Source organism: Apis mellifera, linkage group LG2 (genome assembly GCF_003254395.2).
Source record: "Apis mellifera strain DH4 linkage group LG2, Amel_HAv3.1, whole genome shotgun sequence".
Lineage (NCBI taxonomy): Eukaryota > Metazoa > Arthropoda > Insecta > Hymenoptera > Apidae > Apis > Apis mellifera.
The window spans coordinates 4,142,103-4,159,173 of record NC_037639.1 but is presented as its reverse complement, the minus strand read 5'-3'; the positions used below and the strand labels follow the sequence as shown (position 1 = coordinate 4,159,173).

Genomic DNA, 17,071 nt, shown 5'->3' with positions numbered 1-17,071 from the left:
AAAGAACGAGACACACGTATTACGAACACACACTTCTTAACAAAAGACAATCGCCATATTGAAAAATTTAAACATATATTATACGCAATACTTCGAATTAGATTACGAACGAACAAAGCGAATTCTAAAATGAAATTCTAGTCGATTATCACAAGAATGCACACTTATTATTAATATAAAAACAAGATTCCTATAAATGAAAGAGAATATAAAGTGAAAATACGTTAATTATTAAGAATATAATGTGAAGAATGAGACACACGTATAACAAACACACAATGCACGACAAGAGATGACCGCCATATTGAAAAGATTATTACCCGCGAAAATATGGTTCAATCCCTAATATTTTAAAAATTACCAATAACTGAATTCGGAATGAAAATCGTAATTTTTACCAAAAGAATTTATATTTATTCCTAGCAATAACGTACCGAAAAATAGAACTTATTTATTTAATAGAAAGTTTACGATCCAAATATTTTATTAATTAGAAAATAAAATAAAAAATGAGATACACTTATCATGAACTACCCTTGACAGAAAATGATACCCATATTGAACATGTATACATATTCTATACGTAATACTTCGAACTAGATTACGAACGAACAATACGAATTCTAAAATGAAATTCTAATCGATTATTACAAGAATATAAATTTATTACTAACAACAATGTATCCGAAAAAAAAATTCCTAAAACTGAATGAGAATTTAGAGTGGAAATACGTTATTAGAAAATAATATGAAGAACGAGACACATGTATTAGGAACACACACTTCTCAACACAAGCAATCGCCATATTGAAAAATTTATACATATATTATACGTAATACTTCGAACTAGATTCCGAACGAACAATACGAATTCTAAAATGAAATTCTAGTCGATTATTATAAGAATATACATTTATTACAAACAACAATATATCCGAAAACAAAATTCCTAAAACTGAATGAGAATTTAGAGTGGAAATACATTACTTATTAGAAAATAATGTGAAGAACGAGACACACGTATTACGAACACACACTTCTTAACAAAAGACAATCGCCATATTGAAAAATTTAAACATATATTATACGTAATTCTAAAATGAAATTCTAATCGATTATTACAAGAATATACATTTATTACAAACAACAACATATCCCAAAACAAAATTCCTAATACTGAATGAGAATTTAAAGTGGAAATACATTAAATATTGGAAAATAATATGAAGAACGAGACACACTGCTTAACACAAGACAATCGCCATATTGAAAAATTTAAACATATATTATACGTAATTCTAAAATGAAATTCTAATCGATTATTACAAGAATATACATTTATTACAAACAACAATATATCCGAAAACAAAATTCCTAAAACTGAATGAAAATTTAAAGTGGAAATACATTACTTATTAGAAAATAATGTGAAGAACGAGACACACGTATTACGAACACACACTTCTTAACAAAAGACAATCGCCATATTGAAAAATTTAAACATATATTATACGTAATTCTAAAATGAAATTCTAATCGATTATTACAAGAATATACATTTATTACAAACAACAATATATCCGAAAACAAAATTCCTAAAACTGAATGAAAATTTAAAGTGGAAATACATTAATTATTAGAAAATAATGTGAAGAACGAGACACACGTATTACGAACACACACTTCTTAACAAAAGACAATCGCCATATTGAAAAATTTAAACATATATTATACGTAATACTTCGAACTAGATTACGAACGAACAATATGAATTCTAAAATGAAAATCAAATCAATTATTACAAGAATATACATTTATTACTAACAACAATGTATCCCAAAACAAAATTCCTAAAACTGAATGAGAATTTAGAGTGGAAATACATTAATTATTAGAAAATAATGTGAAGAACGAGACGCACGTATTACGAACACACACTGCTTAACAAAAGACAATCGCCATATTGAAAAATTTAAACGTATATTATTCGTAATACTTCGAACTAGACTACGAAAGAACAAAGCGAATTCTAAAATGAAGTTCTAGTCGATTATCACAAAGATACACACTTATTATTAACAGGAATATATCACAAGACAAGATTCCTATAACTGAATGAGAATTTAGAGTGGAAATACGTTAATTATTAGAAAATAATGAAAAGAACGAGACGCACATATTAGGAACACACACTGCTTAACACAAGCAATCGCCATATTGAAAAATTTATACATATATTATACGTAATACTTCGAACTAGATTCCGAACAAACAATACGAATTCTAAAATGAAATTCTAATCGATTATTACAAGAATATACATTTATTATTAACAACAACATATCCCAAAACAAATTTCCTAAAACTGAATGAGAATTTAGAGTGGAAATACATTAATTATTAGAAAATAATGTGAAGAACGAGACACACGTATTACGAACACACACTTCTTAACAAAAGACAATCGCCATATTGAAAAATTTAAACATATATTATACATAATTCTAAAATGAAATTCTAGTCGATTATTACAAGAATATACATTTATTACAAACAACAACATATCCCAAAACAAAATTCCTAATACTGAATGAGAATTTAAAGTGGAAATACGTTAAATATTGGAAAATAATATGAAGAACGAGACACACTGCTTAACACAAGACAATCGCCATATTGAAAAATTTAAACATATATTATACGTAATTCTAAAATGAAATTCTAATCGATTATTACAAGAATATACATTTATTACAAACAACAATATATCCGAAAACAAAATTCCTAAAACTGAATGAAAATTTAAAGTGGAAATACATTAATTATTAGAAAATAATGTGAAGAACGAGACACACGTATTACGAACACACACTTCTTAACAAAAGACAATCGCCATATTGAAAAATTTAAATATATATTATACGTAATACTTCGAATTAGATTACGAAAGAACAAAGCGAATTCTAAAATAAAATTCTAATCGATTATTACAAGAATATACATTTATTACTAACAACAACATATCCCAAAACAAAATTCCTAATACTGCATGAGAATTTAAAGTGGAAATACGTTAAATATTGGAAAATAATATGAAGAACGAGACACACTGCTTAAAACAAGACAATCGCCATATTGAAAAATTTAAGCATATATTATATGTAATACTTCGAACTAGATTACGAACGAACAATACGAATTCTAAAATGAAATTCTAATCGATTATTACAAGAATATACATTTATTACTAACAACAACATATCCCAAAACAAAATTCCTAAAACTGAATGAGAATTTAGAGTGGAAATACATTAATTATTAGAAAATAATGTGAAGAACGAGACGCACGTATTAGGAACACACACTTCTTAACACAAGCAATCGCCATATTGAAAAATTTATACATATATTATACGTAATACTTCGAACTAAATTCCGAACGAACAATACGAATTCTAAAATGAAATTCTAATCGATTATTACAAGAATATACATTTATTACTAACAACAACATATCCCAAAACAAAATTCCTAAAACTGAATGAGAATTTAGAGTGGAAATACATTAATTATTAGAAAATAATGAAGAACGAGACACACGTATTACGAACACACACTTCTTAACAAGAGACAATCGCCATATTGAAAAATTTAAACGTATATTATTCGTAATACTTCGAACTAGATTACGAAAAAACAAAGCGAATTCTAAAATGAAGTTCTAGTCGATTATCACAAAGATACACACTTATTATTAACAGGAATGTATCACAAGACAAGATTCCTATAACTGAATGAGAATTTAGAATGGAAATACGTTAATTATTAGAAAATAATGAAAAGAACGAGACGCACGTATTAGGAACACACACTGCTTAACACAAGCAATCGCCATATTGAAAAATTTATACATATATTATACGTAATATTTCGAACTAGATTACAAACGAACAATACGAATTCTAAAATGAAATTCTACCACAAGAATACACACTTATTATTAATAGCACCGTATCCCAAAACAAGATTCCTATAACTGAATGAGAATTTAGAGTGGAAATACGTTATTAGCAAATAATATGAAGAACGAGACACACGTATTACGAACACACACTTCTTAACACAAGACAATTATATATTATACGTAATACTTCGAAATAGATTACGAACGAACAATACAAATTCGAAAAATGATTAAAAACAAAGATTCCTATAACTAAATGGGAATTTAAAATGTATTAATTATTAGAAAACAATGTAAAGGGCGAGACACACGTATTACGAACACACTGCTTAACACAAGACAATCGCCATATTGAAAAATTTGTACATATATTATACGTAATACTTCGAACTATATTCCGACGAACAAAGCGAATTCTAAAATGAAGTTCTAGTCAATTATCACAAAGATACACACTTATTATTAACAGGAATGTATCACAAAACAAGATTCCTATAACTAAATGAGAATTTAGAATGGAAATACGTTAATTATTAGAAAATAATGAAAAGAACGAGACACACGTATTATGAACACACACTGCTTAACACAAGCAATCGCCATATTGAAGAATTTATACATATATTATACGTAATACTTCGAACTAGATTCCGAACGAACAATACTAATTCTAAAATGAAATTCTAATCGATTATTACAAGAATATACATTTATTATTGACAACAACATATTCCAAAACAAATTTCCTAAAACTGAATGAGAATTTAAAGTGGAAATACATTAATTATTAGAAAATAATATGAAGAACGAGACACACGTATTACGAACACACACTTCTTAACACAAGCAATTATATATTATACGTAATACTCCGAACTAGATTACAAACGAACAATGCGAATTCGAAAAATGATTAAAAACAAAGATTCTTATAACTAAATGGAAATTTAAAATGGAAATACCTTAATTATTAGAAAATAATATAAAGAACGAGACATACGTATTACGAACACACACTTCTTAACACAAAATAATTATATATTATACGTAATATTTCGAACTAGATTACGAACGAACAATACGAATTCGAAAAATGATTAAAAACAAAGATTCCTATAACTAAATGGGAATTTAAAATGGAAATATATTAATTATTAGAAAATAATGTAAAGGGCGAGACACACGTATTACGAACACACACTGCTTAACACAAGCAATCGCCATATTGAAAAATTTATACATATATTATACGTAATACTTCGAACTAGATTCCGAACGAACAATACGAATTCTAAAATGAAATTCTATCACAAAAATACACACTTATTATTAATAGCACCGTATCCCAAAACAAGATTCCTATAACTGAATGGAAATTTAAAGTGGAAATACATTAATTACTAAAAAATAATAGAACAAGACACACGTATTACAAACACACAATGCTTGTAAAGGACGATTGCCATGTTGAAAAATTAATACATATACAATGCAAAATATTTCGAACGAGATTATGAACGATGAATTCTAAATTGATATTCTAGTCAAATATCACAAAAGTATATACTTATTAATAATATTATATTAATTGCATTAATAATATTAATATAATTTTACTGTAATTCTGATTTACATATGGGAAAACTTGGAATATGTTATTATTATTAATAATAAATTTATATATATATATATATATATATATATATATATTAATTTTGCAATATGGCAATCGTCATGCTTGGTGTGTTGTAATATTTATGTCTGCATTTTTATATTTTCTTCTAAAATTAATATATTTCGACTTTATATTCTCTTCCTGTTATAGCGATCCTTTTATTTTTACAAATATTTTTACTAATACTAATATTGTGTTAATCTAGTTTCATTTTAGAATTCATATTCTACATTAATAATTCAATTTGAAATATTGCGTTTTATGTATGAGTTAATTTTTCAATATGGCGGTCATCTCTTATCGTGCATTGTGTGTTGTAATATGTGTGTCGTTCTTTACATCATTTTTTAATAATTAATTTATTCCCACTTTAAATTTTTATTCAGTTATAGAAATCTTGCTTTGGGATACGTGATTCTTAATAATAAATGTGTATTTTTGTTATAATCGATTAGATTTTCATTTTAGAATTCGTATTATGCGTTCGTAATGTAGTTCGAACTATATTATATAAATATATTACGTATAGTATACATGTTCAATATGGATATCATTCAATATGGGTATTTTCTGTCAAGGGTAATTCATAATAAGTGTATCTCATTTTTTATATTTTCTAATTAATAAAATATTTCGAACATAAACACCCTATCAGATAAATAAATCCTGTTTCTCAGTACATTATTGCTAGGAATAAATATAAATTCTTTTCTTAATAATTACGAACTTCATTCCGAATTCAATTACTGGTAATTTTTAAAATATTAAGGATTGAACCATATTTTCGCGGGTAATAATCTTTTCAATATGGCGGTCATCTCTTGTCGTGCATTGTGTGTTTGTTATACGTGTGTCTCATTCTTCACATTATATTCTTAATAATTAACGTATTTTCACTTTATATTCTCTTTCATTTATAGGAATCTTGTTTTTATATTAATAATAAGTGTGCATTCTTGTGATAATCGACTAGAATTTCATTTTAGAATTCGCTTTGTTCGTTCGTAATCTAATTCGAAGTATTGCGTATAATATATGTTTAAATTTTTCAATATGGCGATTGTCTTTTGTTAAGAAGTGTGTGTTCGTAATACGTGTGTCTCGTTCTTCACATTATTTTCTAATAATTAATGTATTTCCACTTTAAATTTTCATTCAGTTTTAGGAATTTTGTTTTCGGATATATTGTTGTTTGTAATAAATGTATATTCTTGTAATAATCGATTAGAATTTCATTTTAGAATTACGTATAATATATGTTTAAATTTTTCAATATGGCGATTGTCTTTTGTTAAGAAGTGTGTGTTCGTAATACGTGTGTCTCGTTCTTCACATTATTTTCTAATAAGTAATGTATTTCCACTCTAAATTCTCATTCAGTTTTAGGAATTTTGTTTTGGGATATGTTGTTGTTAGTAATAAATGTATATTCTTGTAATAATCGATTAGAATTTCATTTTAGAATTCGTATTGTTCGTTCGGAATATAGTTCGAAGTATTACGTATAATATATGTACAAATTTTTCAATATGGCGATTGTCTTGTGTTAAGCAGTGTGTTCGTAATACGTATGTCTCGCCCTTTACATTGTTTTCTAATAATTAATACATTTTAAATTCCCATTTAGTTATAGGAATCTTTGTTTTTAATCATTTTTCGAATTTGTATTGTTCGTTCGTAATCTATTTCGAAGTATTACGTATAATATATAATTGCTTATGTTAAGAAGTGTGTGTTCATAATACGTGTGTCTCGTTCTTCATATTATTTGCTAATAACGTATTTCCACTCTAAATTCTCATTCAGTTATAGGAATCTTGTCTTGTGATATATTCCTGTTAATAATAAGTGTGTATCTTTGTGATAATCGACTAGAACTTCATTTTAGAATTCGCTTTGTTTTTTCGTAATCTAGTTCGAAGTATTACGAATAATATACGTTTAAATTTTTCAATATGGCGATTGTCTCTTGTTAAGAAGTGTTTGTTCGTAATACGTGTGTCTCGTTCTTCATTATTTTCTAATAATTAATGTATTTCCACTCTAAATTCTCATTCAGTTTTAGGAATTTTGTTTTGGGATATGTTGTTGTTAGTAATAAATGTATATTCTTGTAATAATCGATTAGAATTTCATTTTAGAATTCGTATTGTTCGTTCGGAATCTAGTTCGAAGTATTACGTATAATATATGTATAAATTTTTCAATATGGCGATTGCTTGTGTTAAGAAGTGTGTGTTCCTAATACGTGCGTCTCGTTCTTCACATTATTTTCTAATAATTAATGTATTTCCACTCTAAATTCTCATTCAGTTTTAGGAATTTTGTTTTGGGATATGTTGTTGTTAGTAATAAATGTATATTCTTGTAATAATCGATTAGAATTTTATTTTAGAATTCGCTTTGTTCTTTCGTAATCTAATTCGAAGTATTACGTATAATATATGTATAAATTTTTCAATATGGCGGTCATGTCTTGTCGTGCATTGTGTGTTCGTAATACATGTGTCTCGTTCTTTACCTTAGTTTCTAGTAATTAACGTATTTCCACTCTAAATTCTCATTCAGTTATAGGAATCTTGTTTTGTAATTTATTCCTATTAATAATAAGTGTTTATTCTTGTGTTAATCGATTAGATTTTAATTTTAGAATTGACATTTTCGTTCGAAATCATATATGTAATATATAGATAAATTTTTCAATATGGCGATTCTGTTGAGCATTGCGTTAATGTAGTAATGATGATGTGAATTTTGCTGTTAATTTTTAATAGATCATATATTTTATCGCCTAGTTCTATTCAGATATGGAATTCTTGTTTTGCAGTGTATTCTTCTTAATCATAAAGTGATTTCTTGTAATAAATTTTTTGAATTTTTGATTTCATTTTAATTATTTGAAGTTAATGCGTAGTAACATGATTTCGCGCGTAATTTTTCAAAATGGCGGATGTCTCGTTAAGTATTAGGTGTCATTATATGAAGCTCAATTTTCATGTAAAATTTTAATAATTAACATATTTTGATTTTATATTTCCAATCTTGTATGTAGATATTTTATATTTTCTTATTGGTGATATGTTTTTATTAGTGATAATTGTATACTCTTATTTTAAAGAATTTAAAATTCCTTTTGGAGTTCAAGTGTTCGCAATTTCGTTCGAAGTATTACGTATTCCACCATGTTTTCGCGCGTAATAAATTTTCAATATGGCGACTGTATCTTGTCAAGTGTTGTGTGTTCGTGATTCTTGTATTTCAATTTTTATATTATTTTATAATAATTAGCATATTTTGATTTTTAATTCGTATTTAGATTTGAAAGTACTTTTATTCGATATATTTATTATTGTTATTAATTGCATACTTTTACAATAATTGTGAGAAAGTGTTCTGTGTAATCAATTTTGCTACAAAAAATTATAAAATAAGATAAAAAGGTTAGGTTTGTTTCGATTATTCATTAATATTTTAAATATTATTTTTGCAATTATTTTTTTTTTTGTGTTTTGATTGTACTTAGAAGAATTTCCTTTTATATTCAATGTATTTCTCGTAATCTGATATGAAATGCTTCGTTTTGGGAATTAGATAAATGTAACTTTTGTTTGATCTTGTTTGTTGTAGAGGTTGCAGTGGTCCAGCAGCGGGGCGCATCGCGAACTTTGTTATTTGAAAGGACGTAGTGAGGACGAATGTCAAAATTATGTACGAGTATTTGGCAGACAAGGACCTGATCAATTTCTTGTTTGTGGAACGAATGCATACAAACCAGCATGCAGACAATTCACTATTAAGGTAAGTATTATATTTCTTTTGACTGGCGATAACAATGTTTTTTGATATGTAACTCATTATTTTAAATCGCCAAATCATTTGAATATTCGATTACCATAGTTCATTACGTACATATTTATTAGTAAAAAACATTCTTCGATTTCTATATTTTGCTTTATTTTGCTATATTTTTCCTTATTCGCGCTATTTTTTGAATAACATTTAAATGTAAAATAATTAAAATAATTTAAAAATTAGAAATCGAATAAGAAATAATATTTAATTAAGCAATATTTGATTAAGCAATATATATAATAAAGTAAACACAAAGTAATATTGGAAAATATTTTCATTATTAAAAAGATATATTTCATATTAATTCATAAATTATATATTAATTATATTATATATAAATTATAATAATATATATATTATCATATATAAACATTTAATATTTTAATATTATTAATGGAAATTAAACATTTAGAATTGTAAAATTATTCGATTTAATTTTTTTGAATTGTAGGATATTTTTAATATCCTGTTAGTTATTAGTAACGTTATTATTTATTTTTTAGCATTTAATTAAAAGATATATTTTATTTTAATAATTAATTAAACATAATATATATATTTTGACATTGTTGAAATATTAATTCAATTATTTGAACCATTAATAATTAAATATTTTTAATATTTTTTATAAATATTGAAATAATTGAATATGTGTATAAAATACGTGTATTGTTAATAAATTAATCTCTTGTAAGAAATATCATAATAAATTAAAATCTTATTTTTTTACATTTAATAATAATTATTTATTTCGGTATTTCAATAAAAATTTGTATTCTTCTCTATCATAATATTTATTATTTGTAATAGATACATGATTCAATATTTCAATAATTATGCTCATACAATATAAAATTCAAAAATTCTATGGTACTCGAATATTCAAATAATTAGTTTGTTTCTTTATCAAGAAACAAAAATTTTTTTTTTAAAATATATAAATGTATCGGATATTATAATATTATTTAATATAATATTATTTAATGAATGACAATATAATGAATAACAATTTAAAAATTCTAATTATTAACTCGGGTGTGATTAATCGATTTGACAATTATTTATATAATTTTTTAATTTATTTGGACATTATTTTAATATTGAACTCATAAGCGTGATAACGTCAATTGTAAGTAATATTCATTAAAATATTGTAAAATATAAAATATTATAGTTTGTTATAATGAGTTGATTATTAAATCAACATCTATTAAAATTTTTACAAATGTGTATTACAAATAATGATAACAATGATATATAAATATTGATCTAAATAATGTCCAATTATAGTACATATACAGCAAATATAAAAAATATTTACACATATCTTTATTTTCCAATAAAATGTTCATTTTTATTTTCATCTAATTTTTATAATGAAAATATTGTCATATTAAATAATATAATATATTTGAATCTAATGAATTAAAAATATAATAGATACAATGGTAAATTTTGACAAAAATTTTGTTTGGTGTTGGTTTATAGCTGTTGTAGATATATCTGAAATATTGAATAATTCAAAAATTGATTATCTTCAGAAAGTAGATTCATTTATCACATATTTCTCAAATTTAAGTAATGGATAAGGAACTTGAGAGAATTAATGAGAGAGATGAAACTTAAATATCATTAGGATTAATAATTATAATATATTTTCATCTCAAGTTACAAAATCAAATATCCATAATTTCATAATATCAAATTATTTTATAAATTATATTATATTTTTTTTTTTACATTTTAAATTTCTAAAGCAAAATCAAATAATAAATCTATTCATTTTGTTTCTTGAATTTTCTATCGGTAGATTTTTATTAATTATTTATTAATTATTATTAATAAGTTTTCTTTTTAATATCTTATATTTTTGTCTTTTTTAATAAACCACTCGTTTACATGAAAGATTAATAACAATCCGTTATTATATTTTAATCAATGTACTTTATAAATTAATTTGTGACGCTTATAATTCACACAAAATAAAATTTGATTATCTAAATGCCTTTGTCGAATAATATACGCTTCAATAAAGGTAAACAATGAATCACGATGATTTGATTTTGATTTTGCTTTGCTTATTTATTTAATAACTGAAACTAAAGGAAAGGAGATACGCAAGAAGAAAGGATTTTAATAGTATGGCTACAAAATCAGAAAGGGAAAGGAAATTAAAAGGTAAATAAGATTAGAAACGTAGAATTTGCGGATAATTTATTGCTGGATGTTAAATATTGGCGCAACAAACAGAACGTGTAACATGATTATGCAATGATCAGTAATAAGAGAGAACGATAAGGGAACTATAATCAGATTCTCGTCAGTGTAATGACGGTGCGAAGTATTTTATCGTATTTTCTAACCAAAATCAAATTGTAAAAAATAATTCAACATTTTTGTCGTTTCAAAAATTAAAAAATAGCGAGAAATTTCTTGGAAAAAGGATCTATAAAATAAAATTTAAATTGAACGATTTATACTGGAATTTTAGTTTTATGTTTCTAATATATTTTAAAGATAATAAAAAAAGAGATGATATGATAGTGATCATAGAAAAATTATTACTTTATTGGATCTTATCTTGTTTATGAATTTTGTTTTTTATTATTTTTATTTCGATTATCATCTCTATGTTTGTATTATATTATTATCGATATAGGTATTCTTCCAATATCTTCTTAATATTTTTCGAATAAAAATTATTTAAATTCGGGATATTTCGAAACTTATTGTTATATATAAAAATCTATCGAATTTATTCTTTCTCCTTTCTTATTTTTTATATTTTTATTTTTTCGTATCATAGTAATTCAATGAAAGAAAACAAATTTTTTAAATTTTATATTTATATTTAGTAACCAAATAGAATTTTTTTTTATTACTTTTCACAAATTCTAAAATATTTTCTTTTCCTTGAATATTCTATACGTTAGACATAGATACAGTTAATTAAAATTGATTAGACGTTACAAGCCTTTTTTCCCCTAGGAAACTCTTGATTGAAATATATTGCTGTGTAGTTTTTTCTTTTTCTTCTTTTTCTTCTTTACGAAAAAAATTTCGTGGTGAAGTTTTGATGTTAATCGTGGTAACGTGTTGAAGTTGAGGTGAATAAATCGATCTAGTTCTGATTAGAAAAAGAAAGAAATTTTATCCGGTTGTTGACTCGGGAAAATACGGGCAATAGAGGCAGGAGCTTTTATGAGGTCTTTTACGAGGTTAGAATAGACTGAAGTTCTTTTCAACTTTTTACTTTATCACAGGCCACTGCTAATATCACATAATAACTCGTAAAACACGGTTAATACTGTATCTATCTGTAATAGTTTACTCGTGGAAGCTAGCGTACTTTGTTCCCTTTCACGTTTCCCTTTCTCCCTTTTTCTCTTTTGCAACAGCGATTTTTCATAGCAGCGTAATAACGTATTTTTCTAAATTTTTCTTTCTTTTAACGTTTAACGAGTATTTATAATATAATTACGCAACGTCGTTCCTTAATTTGTAAATAACTCAAATTAATATCTTGAAAGTCTTTTATCTTTTTTACTTTATATTTTGAAGAAGAAGAAAAAGAATAGAATGAAATTGAATGAAAATTTTTTTAAATTTATAAAATTTTCAATTCAATTCCAAGATAGATGTAGAAACTATAAAAAAAAAATAATTAAGTATAATTTAGAATGAAAATTAAAAATTATTTTCGTTGCAATTTTTTGAAGAATTTTATCTAAAAAATTAAGAATTTTAACTCTCACAAATTACATAAGAGTAATATATTTCAACGAAATCTGATATTTTATAAAATCTGCATAAAATTTCCAAGCTTGATATAAATAATATTTCGGTAATTATATTTGGGAATTTAATATATTTCTCGAGAACATCAGTCAATTAAATGAGTTTGCTAGCATTGTTCTTCATAATACATTGTATTAATTCTCATGATCATTAATTCGGTATATTCACTATATTAAAGACTTGAATTTCGTATGAATTCTGATATTGTTTTCTTTTCAATGATGAAATTAACAATTTTCAGATCAATTTGGATGATGATTTTATGAAAAACATCATAAGTTGTACATTTCGTGTCTTCAAAATTTATTGTTATGGCTCACAAAAGGTTGCTCGTTGTATGGATAATGGGATAGTTGATATTGTTTTCATCAGTTAGAATTAATATTTATGATATTTCATTTTAAAGAATATCTATATCGATATTAAATTTCCATTTAATTTATCGTAATACCTTAACATTTGTTGCATTAAATTTTCGTTGTTAATGTAAATTATTAAAATTCAGGATGAAGAAATATGAATTTGATTTTTCTTTTTTTTTTGTCTTTAATTTTAATTATTTTCATATTAATTTATAAGAAGAGATATAGAAATTTTTTTCTTTCATGCATATCAATGTTGTGAGTGATTTATCCTGTATGTTATCTCCATTAAAAATTAACGATTTACAAAATGATAGATAAATTTTATTATGCAGTAAAGAAAAAAATTGCTATTAAGAAGTAAAGAAGAATTTTCTTTGCTTTCCAATAGAATACTATTTGTCTTTACAATAGGTAACACATATTTCTAAAATTCATTTAGACAGTAAAGTCTAAAAAAAAGTGCAATTATTTTAATTGTTTTTTCAAAATTACGATGAATAGTACCGATAACTATTAAATTCACTTGCTTTTTTTTTAATTCAACTATGGAAACAATTAACCCAGCCTGCGTATATACTGCCACGTTTATGTTGTGTTTCTAACTGACTTAATTATTAGTCAAGCATACGACATTCCACAGTACAGCTCCATTAAAAAAATTGCATTTTCAACCCAGTTAATTGCACTCTAAATCTCAATTCACAGAATAATCTCTTAACAATTTTTTTTATTTCAAACCACATACAAATTAATTACTAGAATTCTATACATCCAAAAATATATTAGCTATATCTTTTGAAATATATATTTCTCGCTTAATTCGTTTGATAAAATTTTTCTTCTCGCGTTTGTTTCAAAAATAAAATATTGAAAAATTAGGAAATAATAGGATTCACGTATACAAATATCTTAAGCATCTATCATAGCATTTTAACAAATCATTGAAAATCATACAGTACAAAATATCACATATCATTCAAAGATGCAAAGAACAGACGATCGTGTGTGTGCAATCATCTTGCTTGAGGAAACAAACGACACAAAATTCTTCGAATCTTCATTTTCCCCATATTCCGTATTAGTTTCCTTCCCACTTTCCGCCTTTTAATCAAATTTATTGGAACGCAAGCGTAGCGCTTTAATATCATTTGTTGCGTCGAATTTTCGCTCCGAGGCATCCCGGATATCCGCTATAAGACCAAAGAAGTTTTAACAGGAGAGGGGAGGGGTGGCTATAAGATTTTCAAAAGGACTTTTGAAACGCTCTGGTTCTCCTTTGAAGAAGCTGTCTGTAGGAAAAAGAGGAGAGGAAGCTTTCGAAAAAGCACGCTTCAGCTTGTAATACACCTTTTCCTCTCGCGTTTACAGCCGGCGAATCGCGTTCCTCCTCCCCCTTTCTTTCACCCTCGTGTCTCTTTGTGCCGGCAGTTTCGCGGGTTGTACACAACCTCGTCGCTCGAAGGCACTATTTTTAATCAGGGATAAAGAAAAAAAAAAGAAGAAGAAGAAAGAAAGAAAGAAAGAAAAAAAAGGGGGGGGGGAAATAAAAAGAGAAATTAACGCCGATTTCGCCGATGGGGGAGTAACGACTTGTAGCGAATCTGCAACCTGCATCTCTCCCTTTCAAGTCTGTCAATCGTATCTAAGCGGGATCTGTTAAATTCCGGCGCTCGTGGACCGCACTTTGTGGAACGGGCAAAGCGCGTGATAAGGAAAAGGGGAGGATCTTAAGGTTTATTGCAGTTGTAAAAGTGCGATAGGTTTTCTTCTTCTTTTTTTTTCTCACTGTTGGTCGCAATTTGTTGGTTTCCTGGATGAATCGCAGGGTCCTTTATTGGTCCTCGTTTTCGATACTCGAGGAGAGTTTATCGCGAATAAAGCGGAAGTGGCGTTATAAAATATTGCGTGCCTTTTATTACGATTATTATGCTCGTAAAACTTTATCGCAAGAATGTCGCGTAATTTAGATAATTTTGATTGGGGAAGCGATATATTGAAATAGGTGTGAAATATTATCTTTTTGATTCCATAGAAATAAAATGAAGAATGGGGAAAACATTATGGTTGTTTGATCAATACATTCGTGAAAAACTAGACATTTCAGTAATCTTTCTTATCAATGATGATATCATCACAATTGCAAAAATATTTTTCCTTACATTTCCCTGTCCAATTTCAAATTTTCCCATCAGTTTCGTATCAATCCATATATTCAATTTCCAAAGATTTACCTTCGATTTAACAATGCCCGAAAAGATCTCTGAAAAAAAAAAAAGGAGGAACTAAAATTTATCACCAGGTATCGCCAATATATCTCGTGTACCCGCTTCGTGTTTCGTCGCTCGCCTATTTTCATCGACTGCTCGCAGCGGTATAAATCCCTTGTAAACTTTGCTGCGAATAAATCGCAACGTTGAGATAACTTCTTTATGCGATCGCTCGACAACGGCCAAGGCCTTCGCGCTGAAACGGCGGGGGGAAGGAGAGGAGGGTAGTAGGTAAGGGCGTCGTGGCGCCCAGCGTCTTAATAATGGCACGTCGTGGAAACGCGGCGTCATGCCGGCAGGGGTGGAGAGAGAAAGAGAGAGAGGGAGAAGGGGTGGTGTGCAAAAGGAGAAGACGAAAAGTGGCATGAACTCGTGATTTATCTGCTCGCATATCCCTCTCTCTTTCTTCTCGTGATCTCGAGCAAATAGCACCGGTGTCTCCTTACTCACCTTTTCACTGTGTGTGAGGAGAAAATGCACACACCCGTGCGTGTACACTCCCTTTCACAAGTATATTCTGTAGCGAGATAAAGTACTCTTGATAAATTATTAGTTTTTTTTTTTTTTTTTTTTTTAGGAAGACGCAAAAAAGAATATTTTGAATAATTGAAAACTTCAGGCAAAATTTATGCGTAATTATGGTAAAATCGCGTGGTTTTTTTTATTCAATTTGATCGAGGAAAATTCCATTCAATGAAATACGAAATAAAGATATGTATATAAAAATTATGTATATCTAAAAGAATTGCACCAAAATTATCTTATATGTGTAATTTCATTTTTAATAAGATCCTATAGAATTCTTGTCGTCAAATATCAAAACTTGAAGTAGATTAAATAATTATACCGTGAAAAAATTTCATATACTTATGGACGAGATTGTACACGTACGTTGGAGGGTTAAGACTTAGCCAAGTGACATTTTAAAGGGAATGGAGATAAGGGAGCGCGCATACGTGGTCTCGAGCTATTACGAACGAGGTATAATTTCGCGAATAAAGGTCCCGTGGATATAAAGATATTTAACTCGATTATTTTTCTTCCTCAAAGTAGGCCAATTTGCCGCGTCGAACATAGAAAATACGACGTGATTTCATTCAACGGAACGTTATTATCGTAAATATTATTTTCGTGGCCGGGTATTTACGTT

The 17,071-nt window shown here is 26.8% G+C and overlaps 1 protein-coding gene across 4 annotated transcripts in view; it reads left to right on the top strand.

The window, feature by feature from the left end:
• LOC724736 (semaphorin-1A) overlaps nucleotides 1-17,071 on the top strand; it is a 404,583-nt gene that overhangs the window by 206,924 nt on the left and 180,588 nt on the right. For all 4 annotated transcript variants that reach the window (XM_026439024.1, XM_016910718.2, XM_006559124.3 and 1 more), the window contains one exon: nucleotides 9,267-9,437. In XM_026439024.1, the coding sequence (XP_026294809.1) occupies nucleotides 9,267-9,437 (171 nt within the window). The remainder of the gene's footprint in view (nucleotides 1-9,266; nucleotides 9,438-17,071) is intronic.